Source organism: Otolemur garnettii, unplaced genomic scaffold (genome assembly GCF_000181295.1).
Source record: "Otolemur garnettii isolate 467f Iridium unplaced genomic scaffold, OtoGar3 scaffold00129, whole genome shotgun sequence".
Lineage (NCBI taxonomy): Eukaryota > Metazoa > Chordata > Mammalia > Primates > Galagidae > Otolemur > Otolemur garnettii.
The window spans coordinates 3,734,637-3,746,796 of NW_003852524.1; the positions used below are offsets into that span (position 1 = coordinate 3,734,637).

The 12,160-nt window shown below is 39.6% G+C and overlaps 1 protein-coding gene across 3 annotated transcripts in view; it reads right to left on the minus strand.

The window, feature by feature from the left end:
* The window catches only part of CAMK2D (calcium/calmodulin dependent protein kinase II delta), a 304,759-nt gene that overhangs the window by 59,608 nt on the left and 232,991 nt on the right, over positions 1 to 12,160 (minus strand). For all 3 annotated transcript variants that reach the window (XM_003798167.3, XM_023518197.1, XM_023518196.1), the window contains exon 8: positions 9,261 to 9,344. In XM_003798167.3, coding sequence (XP_003798215.1) covers positions 9,261 to 9,344 — 84 coding nt within the window. The remainder of the gene's footprint in view (positions 1 to 9,260; positions 9,345 to 12,160) is intronic.

Here is a 12,160-nt window from a genome sequence, read left to right on the forward strand (position 1 = left end):
CCATCTGAAGAGGGCTCTCACGGGAACCCACCTCGCCGTGCTGGACATCTGCCACCCTGAAGAGGGCTCTCACCAGAACCCAACCTCACCATGCTGGCCATTTGTCACCTTGAAGAGGGCTCTCACCAGAACCCAACCTCACCATGCTGGCCATCAGCCACCCTGAAGTGGGCTCTCACCAGAACCCAACCTCACCATGCTGTCCATCTGTCACCCTGAAGAGGGCTCTCACTAGAACCCAACCTCACCGTGCTGGCCATCAGCCACCCTGAAGTGGGCTCTCACCAGAACCCAACCTCACTGTGCTGGCCCCCTTGATCTCAGACGTCTGGCATCCAGAACTGTGAGGAGTAAATCTTGGGTGCTGGCAAGCCACCGTCTATGGCATGTTATTACGGCAGCCTGAACTAAGACTCTACCGACTTGCAACCTCTTGCATATTGTCTTGGAATCATAAAGATTGCTTCCCTAAAGGAATTTGCAGCTCGCTAGGCTGGCACAGCTGAACATTGGTGTGGGTCTGAATCACACAGTAAGCTTGTAAAAATTCAGATTCCTGGGGCTCCCCTCAGAGGATCTCTTTTTATCATGGTATGTAAAAAAAACACATACCACTAAATTTAAACACATATCATTAAATTGTACAGGAAGCAGACACACAATTTTTAAGCATACAGTTCAGTAGATCTCCAGAATGTTTTCATCTTTAAACACTGAAACTTCTGTATTAAATACTCATTTACCCTCTACACTTCCCCCAGGCCTTGGTAATCACTTTTTTACTTTGTTTCTATAACTCTATTATAATACTTCCTATGAATGGAATCTTATAGTATTTATCCTTCTGCAATGGGTTTATTTCACTTAGCACCATGTCCCTGGGGTTCATTCATGTGGTAGCATGTGATAGGATTTTCTCCTGTATTAATACTGTATAATATTCCATGCTGATACAGGTCACATTTTGTTTAATCATTCATTTAATCCAATGTCAATGGACATTTGGGTTCCTCCCACCTTTTGGCTGCTGTGAATGGTGCTGTCATGAATACAGGCATGCAAATTCTCCTTCAATGTCCTGCTTTCCATTCTTTTGTATGTATACCCAAAGTGGGACTGCTGGATCGTATGACACCATAGAATCTTACTCAATGGTTCTGGGGTGAATCCCAGGAAGATACATTTTAAGATAAGAAGAAACATACTCCATGAAATTCCAAAGATTTGCACAAAGTCATGGTACGTTCTGTGACAGCCCCTGATTTATTATCACTCAGAACTGTTTATAATGCTATCTAACTAAGGTAGAAAAGTAATAAGACAAGACATATGTACGTGGGGTGGGAGCGGCCTCCGTTTACAGGCTTGCATTTATTTATTATTTTTCTGTTTAAGATAAGTTGTAGAAGAAGCTCTGTTGAAAACCAGTGATCCAGCGACATCCAGAAACATTTGCTCATCCCATTAGGGAATCGTGGAAGCGGCTCTATATACAAGAAAGCCATAAAAATCAATTTACTGTTGTTAATGGCAGGACACAGGGCTATGCCCCTGCTTCATTAATGACTATTATTTACTTTCCAGTAATGGACTAGCTGCTTTCAAAGACTGAGTACAGGTCAGACCATAGTCTGTGTGAGATCACAAAAGCAAGGTAATGGTGGTAAGATATTTCTTGTGTGCAGATAATTGCATGTTTCTAATAAAAACAGTGCACGGACTCCTTTCAGTCACCATGCCAATGCCGTGCTTCCTGTGCTCTGTACCAACTGCCACGCTGATAAAGAAATCTGCCGTAAGCAGCGTTCACAGCGCAATCCACACAGAAGACTTGCTGCCGTTCTGCTAAATGACTTGTTCTGAGTTTCTTTTGTGATCTGACTAGTGTCCTTTCTCACCACACAACCAAGTGTCTACTCTTGAAAAGAAGTAGCTATTTAATGGCAGGAGCTCGTGCTGACTGACAGGTGAAAAAAAAATTCCCTCCAGATAAGCCAGAACCTAAAAGCAACCAAATTATCTACATATCATTATGGTGGCTGCTGCAAAGACCATGAATAAGGGTACATCATCTTCTAAATTTTATTTTAATTTTCATGCAACCTGAGTGAGGTGACATATAATTCCAAATTTCCAATTGTTTGGTAAAACAATTCCAAATCAATAGCAATGACTAAGGAAGGTAACACAAGAATTCATTATGGTGTTCCCCATGGTGGTCATTTCCCCCAAATACGTGCTATTAGAATACCTAAGACATTTTCATAGTTAGCTGTGTTATCCCAAATGCATTTCTTGACATATAGTTAAAAGATGCACAGACTCTTAAAAAAAAAAAAAACTGGAGTTACTGGCAAATATCTGGTGCTAAGTGGGGCTTGGCTTGTTATAAAGGAGTGTGATGTTTGCAGAACACTGTGAGAAGAAAGGGAAGGGAAGGATAGAATACAGGAAAGTGACAGGTGGCTCCGCCAATGGCAAATTGGGATAAAAATCTGTGAGATGCCCTAGGGCTACAGGTTTCTAAAGCATCCTTCATGAGATCTCTATGTGTGAATGTGTGCTATGCACGTATGTATGTATGTGGTATCTATCATCTACCTACTATATATAAAGATATATAAATACATACTTATAGTATTTTTTAAAATGTTATACAGCTAAGACAATGAGGAAGGGAACAACTCTCCACCTGTTTCTTTCTTCTACCAGCCAAGAAAGTTAGACCTTCTACCTTGTAAGTTATCTCAAATTTCATAAATGTAAAATCCTATTATTACAAGATATTTCATTATTTTCAAATGTTAGATATATAAACTGTATTACTCAAAAAGAAAATATAGATATCAAGTAAACTCTAATCTACCAAAGTCATCTTAAAATTAGTCATAGTGTGATTTGTGGGTCTAAGACAGTGAGTTTAAATCCTGATGACATGTCATAGGATATTAAAAATACACTTGCCTACACTCAACCTAAGGTTCCCTACGTAGAGCAGAGGGCCCATGTAGGATCTAGACATTTATATATAAAGGCATACATCATTTTATTGTACATTATTGCAATTTCTATTATACTTCATTGCAGATATTGCATTTTTACAAATTGAAGGTTTACGGCATGCCCGCATCAAATAAGTCTATCCTTGCTATTGTTCTAATAGTTTGTACTCACTTTGCATCTCTGGGACATATTTTGGAAATTATTTCAATATTTCCAACTTGTTTCATTCTTGCTATACCTGTTACCGAGATCTGTGATCAGAGATCTTTGAGGTTACTCTTGTAACTGTTTGGGGGCACCACAAACCATGCCCATATACGATGGCAAATTTAATCAAAAAATGTGATCTATGTTCTGACTGTTCCACTGACTCTGGTCATTTCCCCATCTTTCTCCCTGTCCTCAGGCCTCCCTATTTCCTAAGAGAAAGCAATATTGAAATCAGGCCAATTAATGGTGCTACAACTATCCCCAAGCATTCAAGTAAAAAGAAGAGTCAGACATCTCCACTTTCAATCAAAAGCTGGACATGATTAAGCTTAGGGGGAAACACATGCCAAAAACTGAGACAGACAGAAAGGTGGGCATCTTGCACCAGTCATCCAAGTCATGAATGCAAAGGAAATGTTTCTGAAGGGAATTAAAAGTGCTACTTCAGGGAACACATAAACAATGACAGAGCGCAATATCTTTATCACTGAGAAAGTTTTAGTAGTCTTGATAGATGCTCAAACTGGCCACGCTCTGTTAAGCTAAAGCCTAATTCAGAGCAAGGCCCTAACCCTTCAGTCCTGTGAAGAAGGCTGGCAGAAGCAAAGAATCTGTTGAAGAAGAATTGGAAGACAGCAGAGGTGGGTTCACGAGATTGAAGGAAAGAAGCCATCTCCGTAACATAAAAGTGCAAAGTGAAGCAGCAAAGGCTGCTAGAGAATCTGCAGAAGTTACGCAGAAGATCCGGCTGAGATCACTGAGGAAGGTAGCTACCTAAATTATAGATTTTCAATGTGGACAAAACAGTCTTCTATTAGAAGATGCCTTCGAGGACTTGCATAGCTACAGAGGAGAAGTCAGGGTCCGGCTTCAAAGCCTCAAAGGGCAGTTGACTCTCTCATGAGCAGCTAAAACATCTGGTGACTTCAAGTGGAAGTGAATGTTCACTTATCATTCTGAAAATCTCAGGGCCCTTAAGAATTAAGCTAACTCTATTTTGCCTGTTCTCTATAAATGGAACAACAAAGCTTAGATGATAGCACATCTATTTATAGCATGGTTTACTGAATATTTTAAGCTCACTCTTGAGACCTAGTGCTGAGAAAAACAAGATTCTTTTAGGAATATTATTACTCAATACCAATTCATCTGCACCCAAGAGCTCTGATGGAAATGCACAAGGAGATTAATGTTATTTTCATGCCTGCTAACACAGATCCATTCTGCAGCCCATGGGTCAAGGAGTCATTCTGACCTTCAAGTCTTACTCTTTAAGAAATACATTTTAGGAAGCTATCACTGCCATAGATAGTGATGGATCTAAGCTAAGGAAATGGAAAATCTTCTGGATAGAATTCACCATTCTAGATGCCAGTAAGAACATTTGTGATTCACAAGAGGAAGTAAAAATACCAGCATGAACGGGAATTTGGAAGAAGTTGGTAACAACCCTTATGGATGAACTGGAGGGGTTCAAGACTTCCGTGGAGGAAGTTAACTGCGGATGTGGGAGAAACAGCGAGAGAAGTAGAGTCAGAGGCAGAATCTGAAGATGTGCTGCAATTCGTGATTGAACATTGAACACATAAATGAGTTCATTCTTTTGGATGAGCCAAGAAATTGGCTTCTTAAAGTTGAATCGACTCAGTGAAGATGCTGTGAACACCGCAGAAATGGCAACAAAGGACTTAGATGTTCCACAAACTTAGTTGATAAGGAAGTGGCAGGGTTTGGAGAGGATTGACTCTGACTTTGAATAAGGTTCTACCAGGGATAAGAGACTATCAAACAGTCTCACAGAATACAGAAATATTCCGTGGAAGGCCGAGTCAGTCTATGCCACAAACGCCATTATTCCCTTATTTTAAGAAATTGCCACAGACACCTCAACTCCAGCAGTCACGACCCTGACCAGTCAGTCAGTGGCCATCGACATGGAAGCAGGACCCTCTGCCAGCAAAAAGTTTATGACTCACTGAAGGCTCAGACGATCATTAGTACTTTTTAGCAATAAAGTATTTTTTACTAAAGCATGTACATTTTAGACAATGCCACTGCACACTTACTAGACTACAGTATAGTGTAAATTAATTTTTATAGACACTGGGAATGTAAGAAATCTGGGTGACTCCCTACATTTTAATAGTCACTTCATTGCTGTGGTCTGTCACTGAAACCACAGTATTTTTGAGGTGTATTTGTGTATGTTTCATCATTGATTTTTCTGCACAGCAAGAGAAGAATTAATATAAACTATTAGTCTTTGGGGTTTCTTTTTAATGGATCTGACATTCTTGAACATGAATATTATGAAAAATGTTTCTAAAATTATTTTTTAATTATTAGTAATATAATTTTTGATTGACAAATCATAACTGGGGTACAATGTGATGTTTTGATATATGTATGCAAGGTAGCATGATTAATCAGAGCTAATTAACAAACCTATCACCTTACTCACTTACCATTTTTTATGGTGAGACATTTGAAACTTGAAAAAATGTTTTTAACTTAAAAACAAATGAGTAATTTATTTTAATTCTTTGAATGAGTAAAATATGATTTAAAAGCTGTGAAATTTGTCCACAATAATACTGAAGAAGAGAGGAAAATTATTTAGAAGTGAACAACGAAGGCAGAGACAGAGGAAGAATTTGGATTCCAGTAATCTGATAAGAGTGTTCAGCCGATGGCTATACCAATAATGCTGAGTTACATATCAAAGTTTGTGTTTTCAGACTATGTATTCAAATACTTCGTATCAGTTATATAGAAACTTCATTTATGAAGAGATACTTTCACGGTAAGTAACATTTATCATATTTAAAAACTCTTCTTTGCCATCTTATGAGACAAAGGCCGTTATCATCTCCATTTATAAGAGGAAGCTGAGATACAGTGACTAATCTGTGCCCTGTCCTAAGGCCAGTGTCTTGAAGAGCATTCTCTTAACTACTATACACATTCTGCCTCCGGCCTATGAGGTAGATGGGAGGGAGAAATAAAAAAACAGCAGAAAGTGGGAGGCGCCTGTGGCTCAAAGGAATAGGGTGCCAGCCCCATATACCAGAGGGCATTTTGGGAAATGCCTAAACCCAGCCCTGGCCAAAAACTACAATAAAAAAAAAAAGAAAACTCAGTAGAAAGTAATAAGAAAACTAGGCAAACAAGGACAGAGAAAGAAAAAGGGCAGAAGAGACTGGAGCCGACCTTCCGACCACGTAGACAAAGACAAGTCTATGAAATGCCCACAGCACTGAGTCCTCCTTCCCCTGGCCACTGACCAGTGTTCACTCCCAGTCTCTCTAGTGCTCAAGGTCCAAGAGCAGCATTTTAGCGACACACCCCTACCTTCCCCCAAATGCAGCTCTATCATAGTTTAGAATTATTTAAGAAACTATGATTCTACCCTCCACAAAACCCATCTGTGTCTACCTCTCAGGCCCGTCAGCTCTGCTTTATGTTCATCAGCAGAAACAGATCTACGCCGAGAGTTGACTTGTTGTGAGGGAAATATTTGAGCTCTCCGGCATTAACATTTAGATCTGAACAACAATGCTCTAATTAAAGCCATTTTAGAATTCATGCTTAGAAGATGCTCTTGGCAGGCAGGAGGAAGACAGAGCTTGGGGCACTTTTAAGACCTGACGTGTGAATTAAGTGGCAATTTTACAGACGACAAAATATTTTCATTGCATTTGACCCGCCTACAGTCTGATAAGGGTAATATAGTCCTATTTTACAGGTAAAGAAACTAACTTTTGGTTGCACAGGCAAAGACTTGAATCTAGGAGCCGTGACTACACATACAGCCCCCTCCTTCATCACTAGGCATGGGGTAATTCTGAAAGTCCAAGATTCAGTCTGTTGAAATCAAACACCAAGTTGCTGTTGCTAAGGAGAGAAAGTTGACCAGTAACATAGTGTAAGGTAACCTACCGCTATGACGTGGTGGCGATAAATTTATCTGCTTTTTTAATGAAAACCAAACCTAAAAGTTATTTTCAGAATCAGATAAAGTGTTCCTTTTTTTCAGTTATTTCCTCTCCTGTCTGCTGACAAACACCAAAGTTAGTGATGCCCGTCTCGAACTCAGGGGGTTGAACCTCTGTTTATAGACTGGCAGCAGTGACACCGTGTCAGGAAATAAGAGGACTCATTTACATTGACAACTCCAGTGGAAAAATATTGCACAGCAACCCATAGTAGTATTCTTTTTGTCTTCTACCATTTTGGAGTATATGTTGGATCACAAAAATTCTATTTTCAAAACTGTGGTGGGGCGGTGCCTGTGGCTCAGTGGGCAGGGCGCTGGCCCCATAGAGGGTGGTGGGTTCAAACCCAGCCCCAGCCAAACTGCAACAAAAAAATAACTGGGTGTTGTGGTGAGTACCTGTAGTCCCAGCTACAGAGAAATGCCTAAGCCCAGGAGTTGGAGGTTGCTGTGAGCTGTGATGCCACAGCATTCCACCAAGTGATAAAGTGAAATACTGTCTCAAAAAAAACTTCATGCATAAAACAAACAAACAAATAAACAAACAAACAAACAAAAAACTGTAGTGGGAATTCTCCCCATTATGTGTCTTTTTTTTTTTGAGACAGAGTCTCACTCAGTCACCCTGGGGTTGAGTGCCAAGGTGTCTAAGCTCACAGCAACCTCAAACTCTTGGGCTCAAGCGATTCTCTTGTCTCAGCCTCCCGAGTAGTTGGGACTATAGGTGCCTACCACAGTACCTGGCTATTATTAGAGACAAGGTCTCAATCTGGCTATTTTTGAACCCATGAGCTCAGGTAATCCACCTACCTCAGCCTCCCACCAGAGTGCTGGGATTACAGGTGTGAGCCACCACTCCTGGCCTACTTTTTTTTTTTTTTTAATTAGAATTGGTTGATAGAGACCTAAATCAGCGTCTAGGACAACGAATTTTATTATTTCCTAAGATTTACTATTCTAATACCTGCCAACCATCTTGGGAAAATATGTTAATAATATTTATTGGATCCATAATGAAGGTAGCAGCATAAATGCAGAATCACTGCAGTGAATTCTCTATATCCCTGTTCCCAAAGTGTTCCCAAGACCAAGAGCATTAGCAGCACAGGAAGAACTTGTTAAAAATGTAAAGTGTTCTACCCCAGACCTATTGAATCACAAATATAGTACGCTCTCTTATAATTAGTTTTCTGTTTGAACTTGTTGTCAGGTGAAGCTTGAGAACAACTTCTGTAAAAGATGATGTGAAAGAGTATACCTTATCCAAAATGCTTGGGACCAGAAGGATTTCAGATTTTTAAAGATTGTGTAATACTTGCATCCATATAATGAGGGTTTGCAGGGATGGAACCCAAGTCCAATTATGAAATTCATTTATATTTTGTATATACTTTGTATACATAGCATGGAGGTAATTTTATACCATATTTTTAATAATTTTGTGTACAATCACCCTGAGAGAAAGAGCTGAAAAAAATTTTGTGTATGAAACAAAATTTTGACCATGTTTGACTATGACCTGTCAGAGTGTGGAATTTTCCATTTGTGGTGCTATGTTGGCACTCAAACTATTTTAGATTTTGGAGCACCTTGGATTTAGATTGGAACGCTACGTCTGTATTTCTAACTCAAACATTCTGGTTGCAATAGACTGAATGTCCCTTTACCTCCAAATATATATATTGAAATCCTAACTTCCAGTGTGATGGTATTAAGAGGTGGAGAGTTTGGCGAGGGGGAATCCTCAAAGATTTGGTTAGTGCCCTTACAAAAGAGACCCGAGGAACCCTCTCACTCCCTTCACCATGCAAGTAGAAAAATATTTCATAGCATCCCATAGCAGTATTCACCCAAAGTGAAGACAGCCATTTACAGACTAGAAGGCAGTCCCTCTTCAGACACTGAACGTGCTACTACCTCGGTCCGGGACGTCCCAGCCTCCAGAACTGTGAGAAACAAACTTTTGTTGTTTAAACCCTGTCTATGACAGCAGACCCAATACACTAAGACAACTAGTACATTACACAATTAGCTTACAAATATAATTCCTTACCACACGCCCACATATCCACTGGCTTTCCATAAGGATCCTTACGTAAAACTTCTGGAGAAAGATATCCCGGTGTGCCAGCAAAACCTAGGAGAAACAAATGTGAATAGTCAGAACTGAGTCGACAAAATCAATATGAAATGGGAAACTCACAGAAAAGGCCTTTGGGAGGTTTCCCTAACTGGTGATATGTTGTATTTGTCAAAATAAACAAGGCTCTCAGAGTTCTAAAATAATATAGACTAGATTTTCTTTACAGCAGTATCAACATTAGTCTGCCATGCCCGGTAAAGATGAGAAAACAGTTGGTTCTTCCAGAGATGAAGGTTAATCTACTGGGCGCCACAGTAGCTGTGTGTACGTAGGCCTCTTCTAATTAGCAGTTCTTACTATCAGGAAGGACGTACGAGTTAAAACTAAAACTGATAAGGAGAAAAACTCACCAGAAGAAAGAATTGCAAAATATGTCCAAGAGCTCGTGGTGTACCAACAAATAATCAGTGAGTCCTTCTAACTGGCAACTAAAGAGAGGACTCGGGAATATTCAGATGAGTCCCTGTTGAAAACTATCAACTAGACCAGGGGTCCTCAAACTTTTTAAACAGGGGGCCAGTTCACTGTCCCTCAGACCACGGGAGGGCCGGACTGCGGGCCCCAGGAAGAGTCAGCTGCTAAGCAGGACAGGCAGTGACGGCAAAAACACCCGGCAGGCCGGATAAATGTCCTAGGCTGGCCGCATGTGGCCCACGGGCCGTAGTTTGAGGACACCTGAACTAGACATTCAACTTAGGGAAGGAGGGTCAGGAAAAACAAGGTAGTAAAACAAAGTTTCGTGTTTTCTAAATCAGCAAGGAATTCCGTAAGTTGCACTTCATTAAGAATCAATTTATAGTTAGATTCTTATTTCTGAAAATAATAATGTTTTCCATAAAAATAATTACTTAGAAATGCTAAAAATAATTACATCTCATTTGGAAGTTTTCTTTACAAACACCAACAGAAAACATGTCTTCAAAAGGATATGTAATCAGGAATTCTTCCAACCACAAATCACAGAAAAAATCCATTGCGTATTTACTGGCATGCAAAGGGCTCAAGAGAACCTTTCCCCCCTTGTTGCTCCAACAAATTTATACTTATTAGGTACAAATAATAAGCAAAGAGGTATAAATAAAAGAACATATATCATAGCATAGTTAATTCTTTAAACATAATTACGTTAGCTAAGAATCTGGGGCTCAGTCTTTTTTGTTTTTAATTTTATTACCTTTCTTGACTTGGTTTTGCAGAAAGGTGGGGGTGGATAACGGACTCCAGAAAAGACCTGTATGCTGCAGCTTAAGCTTTAAACAGACCATAGCTAAATGACTTTTACCTAAATTTTTCTTTGAAAGAAATGTTTGATCGGTAGTTTTAAAAGAATTACTAAGTAATAGTTCTGGCTCCACTTCCTAAAATTTGAAAATTACTTGTAGGAGTTATGTGGAGCCTGTTCCTTCCAAGGTAGGGATGTACCTGCTAGTTTTGAAAGCTTCCCCAGGCTGGTGGGATGCCAGACCTGCCCTCCCCGTTCCCACTCACTCTCTCCAACTCCTCTCCAGTTGAGATCCAGGCGGGGAGACTCCAGTGAGAAACTGATGCCAAAGTCTAGATGAAACCCACGAGCCCAAGCACGACTTTCGCATCCTTTATCATCTGCTTCTCCTTCATTCCTCCGATACGATTGTGTTCTTTCCAGCACTTCTTGATCTGACTATAATCTTTAGAGCTTCTTGAAAATGGACTTCTCAATCTCACCCTGATGCTAATTTTTCTGTTTTTGGATGCATATTTTTTTTTCCTTCTGCTTTCTCTCTGAGAGAGGAGGCTCTAAATCATTTTCATCTTAGAGCTCTCCTTAGCTACCTACAGTCTCAGTGACCTTTCCTCACTCTGAATGCCGACCACTCTTTCATATACAATCTGTACTCTCCTACCTAAAAGTGGTAAACTTTAATGTATGACTGAAATAACTGATACTACATGGCCATGATCAGGAAATGTAATGGTACTTCCCCTAGGGAAGGAGAAGTAAGTCCCTATGTAAGTAAGAAAGATTATTTTAAACAGAAGTTATTATAAATCTTTTCTGGAGACTAAACTCCTGAAAGAATACTATTATAATCATTCTTATTTAATTACAACCATCAGTTGAGCAGTCAGTGGAATCCTTACTCCAAGAAAATGGAAGCTTGCATCTACACCCGTGGACATCAGTAACGTAATGTACACTGTGACCTCATCAATACAGAAATACTGGGGGTACAATGAATAAAGCCTTCTTCAGTGGGAGATCACACTTTTAAGAGTCTAGGATTATCATGATATACGAAACCAACAGAGAGACCAGGGAGAGCTTGCCTTCTTTAGGGATGGGATATGTTCCCTACTCTGAAAACCCAATAGGAATATCAAAACAGATAAACGGAAAGCAGAATTACTTACTGTTGGGAATGTATCCATCGCAACACATTGACATTAAAAGAAACTTAATATTTTTTAAAAGCGACATAACAGCAACTAAGTAAGGTAGTTCTTCCATGGAGCAAGACCTTGGTAGTTATCCTTTTAATCCAGTAGCAACAAAATTCCAGAAACGTATTGCAAAAAACATATCCAGTCCCACAAGAGAAACAGGCAGAGTGCAGTTTCTTTGGCAAATTTTCTAGCCATCTTATCAGGAATAGTGACATGAGGTGCTTCTTCTAGCAATTTTGAATAGAAATTCAATATTCTTCTAGTATTTGAATAGAAAAGGGCTAGACAGTGAGCAGCAAAAATGGGGGGAAAAACAAATATATTTGGACTCAAAAATGAGAATTAAATTGGTTTCACAGTAGTACTGAGTACATTGGATGTTTTTT